At 33.9% G+C, this 12,251-nt stretch overlaps 2 protein-coding genes and 1 non-coding gene across 3 annotated transcripts; 2 read left to right on the top strand and 1 right to left on the bottom strand.

Moving 5' to 3' along the window:
* On the top strand, positions 6,450–8,682 carry LOC107605169. Its single transcript, XM_016306947.2, has 4 exons — positions 6,450–7,054; positions 7,212–7,749; positions 7,828–8,086; positions 8,446–8,682. The coding sequence occupies exons 1-4, from the start codon at positions 6,654–6,656 to the stop codon at positions 8,580–8,582; spliced, it is 1,335 nt and encodes a 444-aa protein (XP_016162433.1). The 5' UTR covers positions 6,450–6,653; the 3' UTR covers positions 8,583–8,682.
* TRNAR-ACG lies at positions 9,862–9,934 on the top strand. Its single transcript has one exon. It is a non-coding gene; the product is annotated as a tRNA-Arg (tRNA).
* LOC107605170 (trihelix transcription factor ASR3) lies at positions 10,024–12,193 on the bottom strand. Its single transcript, XM_016306948.2, has 2 exons — positions 11,606–12,193; positions 10,024–10,883 (listed from the first exon to the last, which is right to left on the bottom strand). The coding sequence occupies exons 1-2, from the start codon at positions 12,120–12,122 to the stop codon at positions 10,255–10,257; spliced, it is 1,146 nt and encodes a 381-aa protein (XP_016162434.1). The 5' UTR covers positions 12,123–12,193; the 3' UTR covers positions 10,024–10,254.

The raw sequence follows: 12,251 nt of genomic DNA, 5'->3' as shown, positions 1-12,251 counted from the left end.
GTGGAGGGAAAATCTACACAAAAAAGTTGGAAACCATGCTTTATCTCGTGATCGTGAGTATTCTCTTTGGCCTGTACTAAAGGTTTCTAGGTGCAGCTAAGGCAAGGTGAAGACTCAAATTAATAGTTAAGAATTGTTAGACGATAATTTAGTTAAATTTATTAAATTATTTGACCCTTCTTAATATTATTTTCTAGTAAAGACACCTGTATGTAAATTTTAAATAACTAAGATATCATTGTATTTTTTTGTATATGTATATAATAAGCTCTTTTTTATTGATTGCATTGACATAACTTTGATGATCCAACACAAGAAGCAGCGTTACCTGCACCTGCTCCTTGCAAAGTAGCACCTTGTCATCATAAATTTATAACTATTTTTTTATTCATCAAAATTCAAAATAATAAACACCTTACTTTTTGCATAGAATGAATGATCGAGAATATCATTGTGAAAAATATTATTATTGTAATACTTGATCAAGTGAATGTAAAATAATTAGGCAATCTTTATTGTATGTATCATGCAAAAAATTCACTAGTAACTCTTTTACGCTTGAATTCATGTCAGTGGAGACAAATTAAGATTAGAGGAAAGTTTGTACAAAACAAATAAAGAATTGCCTTAGTTTCTTCTCTACTCTTGCTATATTTTTACCACCATTTTTATCTCCAAAGGTATCAACAAAGTCCCAAGATTCACAGCTTAAAGTGATTAACGTGTGCACTAATTTAGTATTGATGGAAAGATCAATCTCGTGAAAATATATAATAATGCGAAAATCTTAGAACAACCATAAATCTTCCGAAAACAGTAAATTATACTAAAATAGAAAATCTTACAAAAACAGTAAAATCTTGTCAAAGTAGAAAACCATGCCGTTGTGCCAACAATATGATACAATTAGTTGAAGTCAGAAAATATTTCATCCTAGTGAAAAAGATTTCAACAATCCAAGTTAAAAAAAAATAAAAATTTAGGTAAAGTCAACGTGCACGTGAAGTTAATAATTAAGAGCTGTTAGATGAAAATGTTGGGTATATTATTATGAGAAGATGACAAAATCTTATATTTGTGTAGTGGTTTCAAGGTACGATTAGATCGCTTTCTTTAGAGAGATATTTGTCCCCACACTTAGTTGCTATAGGGTTGATGACAATACTCTCCTAGGATACAATGAAACCTAAGAATTTCTTAATTAGCAATAGTAAAAAATTCTCAACTCTCTTGAACAAAAAAAAAATCTCTTAATGATTGATTAAAATGTACACTTAGTACTACTGTTTTTGAAATAGTGGACAAAAACTTATTTATACATATTACACATAGCAATTATGATTAGTTACGTATACAAATGGTTGTGTTTTTTCTACTGCCAATAGATACAATATTTTGAACATACACAATTTTTAAAGAGTTGTGTCCCTTTAGTCAATAGACACAATATTTTAAACATATACAATCCTTAAAAGGTTGTGTCCCTTCAACCAAATGGTACTAAACGGTTAGTAACCGTTTATTAATATTAATAATAATATTAATAATAATATCAATAATATTAATAATATTAATTAATCAACTTTGTAAATAACATTCAATCCTCCACTATTTACAAAATTTAAATGTCATACAAGTATATGCATAAAGAATGTGTCACTAAAATTAAACATTTTTTTAGTGTAAATTTTAAAATTCTAACGAAGTAATAGGTGTCTAATCGATTAAACCTATACTCCAAATGCTAGTACCAAAAATCACACACATTACTTATACCCTCCAAGTTCAAGAGTTTACAATCTTAAGCACTTATATGGCCTTGTGCTCATATCCTGGTTTCATGAATATTTACGAAAATAAAACCTCTAAATTTTTTTATTAGAGCGGCACCACTCTTATATTCATATAGGCGGAATATTGATAATATTATCATTCCATTAAGAGTTTAAACTCACCCTTCTAATTTATTGTAAATAGCACTAAATCCTATACCTTAGTGCTCCAATTGCTAAATAACTTGTTATTACCCATTAAACTTTGAAACTAGTGGTCTACTAGAATAAGGTTGGGTTCCCATCACTTAGCAATAATAGGTTTTAATCCCATTTTAACAGTAGTCTCTTTGATTTTATCCCTTGACAAACCTTTAGTTAAAGGGTCTGCTAAATTTTCTTGACATCTTACATAAGTGATGGTAATTACACCATCATCTATTAGTTGCCTCACAAATTCATGTCTCAAACTTATATGTCTAGACTTTCCATTATAAACCTTATTATATACTCGAGACATGGTTGATTCACTATCACAGAAGATTGAAATGGCTGTCGTCTGCTGTGGCCACAGCTTTATATCATATAACAAATTTCTTAACCATTTCGCTTCTTTACCTGCGGCTGATAAAGCTACGAACTCAGCCTCCATAGTAGAACGTGTATTACATGTTTGTTTCTTTGAGACCCAACTTATTGCTCCACCACCAATGGTGAAAATCCATCCTGAAGTGGATTTGTTGTCACTAAAATTTGTAATCCAACTTGCATCGGAATAACCTTCTAAAACTGCGGGATAATCACTATAGTGTAATCCCAAGTTTATGGTTTTCTTGAGATAACCAAGAACTCTTGTTATAACTTTCCAATGTTGATTGCTAGGCTTTCCTGTAAACATTGATAATTTGCACACAGCAAATGCTATATCAAGTCTAGTACAATGCATTGCATACATTAAACTTCCTATAACACTAGCATATTCTAATTGTGCTATAGGTCTTCCCATATTTCCTTCTAATTTAAGATTAGGACATACGACGTATTGGATTCTTTAATTGTGAGATGATCAAACTTTTCCAATACCTTTTTGATATAATGAGATTGACTTAAAGTAAAGCCAACTTCATTCTTATGAACCTTTACGCCTAATATTGTATCAACTTCATTCAAATCCTTTATCTTGAATTTAGAAGTTAGATACTCCTTCATTATACGAATTTATTCTAAATTTGTTCCGATAATTAACATATCATCAACATATAAACAAATGATTACTCCATAATTTTTAGTAAATTTTGAGTAAATACATTTATCCGCACTATTATGTGAGAAGCCATTTGATAACACAACTGAATCAAACTTCTTATGCCATTGTTTAGGCGCTTGTTTTAACCCATACAAAGACTTAATTAATTTGAAAACTTTCTTTTCATTTCCGGGTAGTACATAGCTTTCCAGTTGCTCCATATATATTTGTTGTGAAACATTTGTATCATTTTGGGATATTCTAAATCAGAAGTTGAATAATTGATAAATTTATTTTCAATAAATTCTACCTCTCTTATTCAACAACTATATTAGACACTAAGTCTAATATTTATATACTTTAGAATTTTGAGCATATACTATAAAAGTGCCTTTTATGACTCTTGGCCCTAATTTGATTCTCTTTTGATCAGGAACTCGATAAAAGACTAAATACCCCCACACTTTTAGATAATTCAAATTAGGTTTTCTTCCTTTTTCAAATTTCATAAAGAAAAACCTTTCTATGTCTTGATGGTATCTTATTATGGATATGATATGATATCAATAATACTTCACCCACAAATTGTTAGGTAATTTTGCATTTAATAACATTAAAGTAACCATATCCACTAACGTACGATTTTTTTTTCTTTCCGCCAAACCATTTTGTTGCGGAGTATATTGAGTGGAAGATCATGCACAATACCACATAATTCACAAAAGTTATCAAATTCATTAAAATAAATATTCTTCATCTTGTAATGATTCAAGGATCACCACTTGTAGATCACGAAGTCTACTTACACGAATTTGTAATTCATAAATTTGATCATAATATCATTCATAATAAATTCAAAATATCTTATCATAATAAACTTATCTGTTCCTTGTCGTTCGGTATTATACTTTTCTTCTAAAGATTTTCAAATCTCTAATGGTGATTGAATTGACATGTAGGGATCATAGAGTCGGTCGGATAAAGTATTGAGAATATGACCTCGACATGCAAAAGTATCTTCATCACGTTTCTTCTTCAATTAAACAATCTTTTCTTTCTCTTCCGATGTGGAATTTTTAGCGGCATCGGCAATTGGTGTAGTCTTTGGGTCAATCACATATGCAAGATTGAGAACTGAAAGAAAAAACATCATCTTGTCTTTCCAACGGTTGAAGTTCATTCCATCAAAGCGATCTAATTTGACGAACTCTTGATTCATGACCTTGAATGTAGTGTTTTGATCTTGTGTCATCTTCAAGAAATATCTCTCTAAAATTGTTGGGTATATTATTATGAGAAGATGACAAAATCTTATATTTGTGTAGTGGTTTCAAGGCACGATTAGATCGCTTTCTTTAGAGAGATATTTGTCCCCACACTTAGTTACTATAGGGTTGATGACAATACTCTCCCAAGATACAATGAAACCTAAGAATTTCTAAATTAGCAATAGTAAGAAATTCTCAACTCTCTTGAACAAAAAAAAATATCTTAATGATTTCTTAAAATGTACACTTAGTGCTACTATTTTTGAAATAGTGGACAAAGACTTATTTATACATATTGCACGTAGCAATTATGATTAGTTACGTGTACAAATGGTTGTGTCTTTTCTATTGACAATAGATACAATGTTTTGAACATACATAATTCTTAAAGAGTTGTGTTCCTTTAATCAATAGACACAATATTTTGAACATATACAATCCTTAAAAGGTTGTGTCTCTTCAACCAAATAGTACTAAACGGTTAGTAACCGTTTATTAATATTAATAATAATATTAATAATAATATCAATAATATTAATTAATCAAATTTGTAAATACCTTTCAGAAAATTTAGTTAAATTAATCAAATCATTTAATGACTCTTAACTATCAAATTTACGTGAAGTTGACTGCACTTGATGAGTTTTTACCAAAAAAAAAAGCTTAACAATAGTAAAAAAAAATAGTTCATCAGTAGTAGTTAAAGTAGAAAAGATTTATAACGGTAGAAGCCAAAAATAAGATGCGCTTAAAGTTAATAACTATGGTGGAAGAAATTAAAATAGTTAGACTTGGTGTCGAAGATAACTTAACTATTTTGTGAGTGATATAAGAAAAAGTATGGAAATCAATCTAATTAGTGTATGTACAATGAGAATATTTTTGTAATTAAAATCAAATGATAATTAAATTAATTAATTAATTATTATTTATTTTTAATTTAAAATATAATCCAAATAAAGATTCAAAACAGTTAGGGGCACACATGACTCGATCCGCTTCGAAGGCCTGATTTAGTTTCGAACACTTTAGGGATTAATTTGATGTGATTTTATCGGGTTTAGGGTCGGGTAAGGGTCTCAAAAATAGACCCGGTCATTATTTTAGGTCGGATTCGGGTTATAGCTTGGGTCACCTGAAGTCGACCCAGTAACCCGGTCATCGTACACAATTAATATTTTGTGTTATTAGTGATGGATCATGACTATTTTTATGTGGAATTTAAGTATTGTAAACCTTAATATTTTGTGTTATTAGTCATTATAAGACTATAAGTTAATGTTTTATGTTTAGAATGCATAAGACTTTAGATTAATGCATAATATTATGTTATTTGTATTGATTTAAATATTTGGTATTATCAGACAACATTAGTATTGATTGTGGTTATACTTTAATTTTGAAGAAGAGTTGGTTCTTTTTATATTTTTCTAAATGAATTTTACCATGTTAAATAATGGTTGGAGTCTTGAAAATTTGGATATTTTTATATTTCGGGGCGGGTTTGAGTCACATCAAAGACAGTGAACAACACAAAACTGCATCCCTCTCATTTTCATACGTGCTGAATTCATTAGTCCTGCTAGGGAGCCAATGACTATACGAGTTACAAAATGAACATCACCCATAATATTCAAAATAACCATTCAGGTACGCTGATTTTGGGGTTTACTAAGGATCGAACTCTTGATCTTTCGGATCTAGAGTTCTAATATCATGTCATGATACCACTCATCCCAGAAGCTTACGCTGATGGAAAAAGGTAACACTAATTGTTATATCTATAATACTCCCTAAACCTCCATTGTACGCATTATACAAATATTTTATTGGCTCTCCATACTTTCCCTATTGATAAAGGTAGAGTGACAACCAGTTGAGAAAGAAGAGGATACTGGAGTGAAATATTTTGATAAATTAAAGTTTAAGATGGTTATTTTTTTTAGAATAACTAACTAAATTTTTTAAAATTTTAAAATTTGAAATCGATGGATTTAAACTTTGAAATTTGACGTGAAATAACCGAGAATAGTTTTCATTATTTATTCCTAAATAAATAACTTATTATATACATTGTGAGGATTCTTCAATTGTCCCCTAGCGGGGTTCCAATAAATAAGTGCGAAAAGTTTCGACAGCATAAGAGAGGGGGAACACAATACATAACGATCTTAGTTATTTGAAAAAGCAGTTGATTGATTATTCTTGGCTGCACATAGAAACCTCTAGTACAGGGCAAGGAGAAGACTCACGAGACAAAGCAAGCTTCCTAACTTTGTTTCTCTAGATTTTCTCTCCACTACTTACAACTCATCATTAACACAAGATTTTCAATTTTCTTGCTTCTAACAACACTCTCCTTCAACTATGAATCCTACCAATGAAGAACCCACCATTGACATTAATTCCTCCCGAAGGCGTGTGTCCTTCGCCGACGATGAAGAAGAGCCCAACCATAACAATAACATTCCCCTGCTGCTGCAGCCATCATATGAAAGATCAAAATCCATGATGCATGACGAGCTTCGAAATTTTCGGATTAGCCTAAAGTGGTGTGCACTTGACCACTCTTCATGCTTTGGAAAACTTATCTCTTATGTGGTCTTCATCTTCCTCGCCGTGGTTGTGCCTCTTCTAACCTCCATTTTTGTCAGAGTCCCTGCGTCTTCCCCTGAAGATGATCCAATCTCATTCAACAAGCTTGTTCAGGTGCCGGAATCCACACTCGCCATCATTGCCTTCTTCACCCTCTCTTGTTTCTTCCGAAGGTATGTATGTAAAACCAATGATTAAATCTAAACAAATTATTCATCCTTCCTTCTTTACTTAGCCATCAACTCAATTTTTTTAGTCTGGTATTCTAACAATATACTTTATCCATAATTTTAAACATTACTAATGAAACTTGTGGATGCATGGAAACAGGTATGGGCTAAGGCAGCTTCTGTTCCTGGACATGTTGAGAGACGACAGCAGCTACGTACGAAGAGGATACAAAGTAGAACTGGACAAGTCCTTCAGATACTTGGCTTACATAATGCTTCCGTCCTTCTTCCTTGAGTTGGCCCACAAGATCATCTTCTTCTCCGCCGTTAAGATCTCTGCTCCACACCTCAATCCAACGTTCCCCCTCAACTCCACCGCCTTTGTCTTGGTTCTGGTGTCATGGCTTTATAGAACACTGGTGTTCTTGGTGCTGTGTGTGCTCTTTAGACTGACCTGCGAGCTCCAGAGGCTGAGGTTTGAAGGGGTTCACAAGCTCTTTGAAGGATGCGGCTCCGACGCCAGTCTCATATTCGGGGAACATGTGAGGATCAGGAAGCAGTTGTGGCTCACAAGCCATAGATACAGGTTCTTCATCATTGGCTGCTTGGTCACCATCACTGTTAGCCAGTTGGGTGCTCTCTTGCTCGTTCTTGCTTCTAAATCTGACAAGACCTTCTTCAATTCTGGAGATCTTCTGGTAATAACCATTCTATTATTTATCTATTCATGAAAGATGGAGTTGAATTTCAATTTCTATCTTTATATATATATGTAGATATGTTCAGCAGTGCAGTTGAGTGGGTTCATGCTGTGCCTGGTGGGTGCTGCAAGAATAACACACAGAGCTCAAGGGATAGTGGCCATAGCCACGAGATGGCACTTGTTAGTAACCATTGCCTCTGCTGAATCCCAACACTGCAAGGCCCAAATACCTGATGGACTAGCCAGTGATAATAGTGATTCTGATTCCTCAGACATACGCATATCAGTAATCCCACAACAACTGTCTACATTCCAAATCAGGGAAGCCTTAGGTGAGATATTTTATGATCTTTAATTTAGTTAACATGACAGTACTTTGTTGTTTAGCTAATTTTTAACTGAGTGATTATGCTGGATTATTTGTGCATGTTTTCATAATGTGCACATTACAGGCATGCAATTTATACAATAAGTCCATCTCTATGAAAATAATTTTAGTTCTTGACATACAAGATATGCAAGTTTGAAAATCCTACATAAGAAATAATGTTTAGCTGGCAATACATGCGGAAGCTGAACACGATAAAGACAAAAGTCATGTTTGGTCCAAAAAATATGAATGTCATTCAAAAAGAGATTGAAACCTCTTGGTCTATGATGCTTATGTTAGTCCCATTATTTTTCATTGCAGTGACATACTTGCAGCACAACAAAGGGGGAATAACGCTGTATGGGTTTACACTTGACAGAGGATTGCTCCATACTCTTTTTGCCTTTGAGTTGTCTCTGGTACTTTGGATTCTGAGTAAGGTGGTTGTGTTGTCTTAAGCTTAACATTATTAATTTAGTCAAGTCCAGAGAGAATGTTTATCATATGTACCCAGCAAGGAATGTCTATAAATATATATGTGTGCCCTGGTTTTGTTTTGTTATTATTATTGTATTTATATGCTAAATCAAATATAAATTAGAATAAAATTGTGTACTTATAAATATAAATTATCTATATATTTTTTCTCCAAAGATATATGTTATTTATTAGAGCTAAAAAAAGATCAGAAGATCCAAATTAGAAACAATAAAAGAAGTGGGAACCTCCAAAATGATACTAACACAGGTGCCAAAACAAAAGAAAATAAAGAGAAAGAGTAATGCGAATAACTCAAACACGGTAAACCAAAAATTCAAGCAAGACTTGCTTTCAGAATCTTGTTTGTAAGTTTGTGGGAGTCTTGAGCCAATTGATCTGCATAACTCATTTTCTTGTCAAAGACGTACCGGTTCTTTGCCTTCCAACAATTCCAACAAAGCACTACCAGAAATGTGTTTAGTCGGCGTTTATCAGGATTTTCAGCTCCGCCCATGCAAGCTTTCTGCCACCAATGGGAGAAGGACTCTCGGTGATCGTTCCACACACTTTCATTAATCAATGCTAAGAGACCATGGCAGATGGTTTCTTCTTGGATTAGGCAGTAAGGACAAGTGTCAGAAGTGTCTGAGAATCTGTTGTGCAATAAAATTATCACCCAAAATTTTTCATGTAAGTATTTTCACAGAATTTTTTTTTGTGAGGCAACTTTATTTTTCATAGACTTTTCCAAATTTTGTGATTTTGGAAATGTTGAAGACATTGAAAAAGTGGTAAATAGTAGAAAGAATAGGCAATTTTATAACCTGAATTTACCTCATATATTTTTTATTTGGACCAAATTCAACTAATTTCATTTTTCCATTCTGCTGGTGTTATTGATAGCGACGACAGGAGTCTCGAAATAATGATCACAGTGAAGGTGGACTAATCCAACTTAAAAAATAATATTGTATGAACTATTTTTAAATTCATACCTTCAAAATACTATTAAATTCAAACCAAGTTTAACAAACTTTTACTCTTCAAGTGGATTTTAATTTTATATAAAACTAGTAATTAAAAATTATTAAATAATTTGATAAATTTGACTAAATTATTTCTCAATTATCAGTTTCAAATGAAGTTAATTGCATCTGAACTTTCACCACCAACTAACCGTTTAAATGTTAGTGGGAAAAGTTTTTGTGGCTTAGTTATTTAAACAATAAATATTAGTTATCAATAAATATTACTCAAGACTCCATGGCCCAACGGATAAGGCGCTGGTCTACGGAACCAGAGATTCTGGGTTCGATCCCCAGTGGAGTCGGCATATAGTGCATCTACATCTTTCTGACTTGAGTGCTTGACCATTATTTAATCTGCCCGTCTATTTCATAGAGGGATAAAAAGGAAGGATTTTTCATCAACAAAATTTTCTCATTTTTATCCATCTTCCAAAAATATACCCTAATCCTAAAGATGGGATACCTCACTGCTCGGCATCTCACTAACACGAATACTAGGGGCTACAGATTATAGCAAAGCAAATAAATCTTTGGCATGAAATGACAATTCTACTCTTGATAAATGATAACATTAACCAAGAAGGATAAAACAAAAGCAATTACATCAACTGAATTGAACTGCTTATTTACACTCCTGGAGAAGACCACATAGTTTTTTAACGATATCTGCAAAAGTTGCCAGATTTTCTATGAGCTTGTCCCCTTGGCATCTTGTAAATTCAGTAAGGTAGTCCTCAACATTCTGTGAGCCAGCTGCCTGACAGTCTGCCGATTCATTACAAATTGCTTGAATCTTCACTGCCAATTCCTGCAATTTCAGGGCCACTGTTTCCTCATTTTCTTCTCTGCTACTACTTGTTACCAATTTCAGGGCCATTGTTTCCTCATTCTCTTCTCTGCTGCTACTAGCTACCTTTTCTAAACAGGTTGGCTTCGGCATCTCTGTATCATCATTTTCTTGAAGCTCTACTTCGGCAGGGGTCTTCACTGAGATTTCTAATTTATCCTTTGGAGTCTTTTCTGCTTTAGATTTCGACTTGGACTTATCTTCTAGGAAATCTTTCAAATATTCATCATCTGAATCATGTTTCTCTAGCTCTTCTTCATGGTTTTTGTTGGACATTTGTACATGGCAACCTCTTTGATCATGTTCTCTAGATTGGTCTCCTGAAGACTCAACTGGGATGCATTTCTTATGTTTATCTTCCGGGTGTCTCTCAGATTTACTTCGTTGCCGTTTCCGTTTGGACCCTAATTGTCAAATTCATTAATAAAAGTTCAAATCACCAGAAAACTTCTAAGAACTGCAGAGACAAGCACCTATAAGATGCTTGGCAATGTTCTAATAGAAATTGGTTTTCTTTAAGAAAATGTGGAGACAAACATGTTACAGAAGGGGACAGGAGCTGTTGTTCTACAAAATAGTAGCAAATTGCTATCTCCTTCCTTCTCAGTTCAAACATATTCCACATAGCAGTGACACCTATAAATATATATATAGGTTCACCAATTTTGAAGAGTAATGCTATTTCTAGTTTTCTATACCTAAAGACTCCTAGGTAACGAGGATTTTTGCAATATATATTAGATGTGACCTATATTTATTTTGAGGATTTTTGCAATAGTTATTAGATGTGACCTATATTTATTTTTTGATTTCTCACGTATCTCCCGGCTAGGCAGGCAAAGACTAATCAATTCCATTTAAAAGTTTGTCAGTGGGCCCGTAAATTGCTACATGCTCGAAGTAGTATTCAAACATCTGCATTTAAATGAACTAGTGAGCTAACCACTCGACCAACCCAATTGATTAAATGTGACCTATATTTATTAATCTTTAGACGATGAACTGAGTGATAACTCTTGGTTTCCAGCATAATTATGGTTTCCAGAAAATAAACAAACTTCGTCAAAGCAAAAAAATTAAAATAATCATAGAAGAAGAAAAAAAAAATTAACAAAGCGTACCGTACCGATTTCCACAGTAACATCGAGAACTTCATTTCGAGCTTCTTCGTTATCACTTTCAACCAGAACCTCCCCTCGTTCTTCTCTAGCCCTGACGACTCCATCAACCGCCCTATACAACTCTCTGTCAAAATCCTCCGGCAACCGAAGCGTCCGAACCCTTTCCCCTTTCAACGCCCAATAAGAACACGCACCGCGCGCATTGTTCTTCTTCTTCTTCTTCTTGGATTCCTCCTCCTCCCACGCCCTAATTCTCTGGTAATCGGAGAGCAAAGAGTCCCACTTCCGGCGGCACTGGCCCATGTTCCGGCCAACGTCGAGAGCGGCGCAGTTCCCGGCGATGATGTTCCACTGCTGGTAGGACGATAGCGCGGTGGAGCAGTCAGCTTCGACGGCGGCGATTTCATTGACGAGGATTAGAGATTCGGTAACCGTCCAATCTGGTGCGGCTTGGGAACGCGTGCGGCGAATGACGGCGTCGTCATCAACGTCGTCGTTTTTGGCGTTGTTGGTGTCGGTCATGGTGCGAAGGAAGAGTGGAAACGTAGAGGCAGTGGTTTCCCTTTTCGGCTTATTGCTCAAACGCCATCGTAGTATTAATATCCCATTTCATATAATAATAATAATAATTTATCTTTTAGTTCTTTTAGT

This window comes from Arachis ipaensis, chromosome B06, assembly GCF_000816755.2.
Source record: "Arachis ipaensis cultivar K30076 chromosome B06, Araip1.1, whole genome shotgun sequence".
NCBI classification, from domain to species: Eukaryota; Viridiplantae; Streptophyta; class Magnoliopsida; order Fabales; family Fabaceae; genus Arachis; species Arachis ipaensis.
This window is presented reverse-complemented; position numbering and strand designations above follow the sequence as displayed.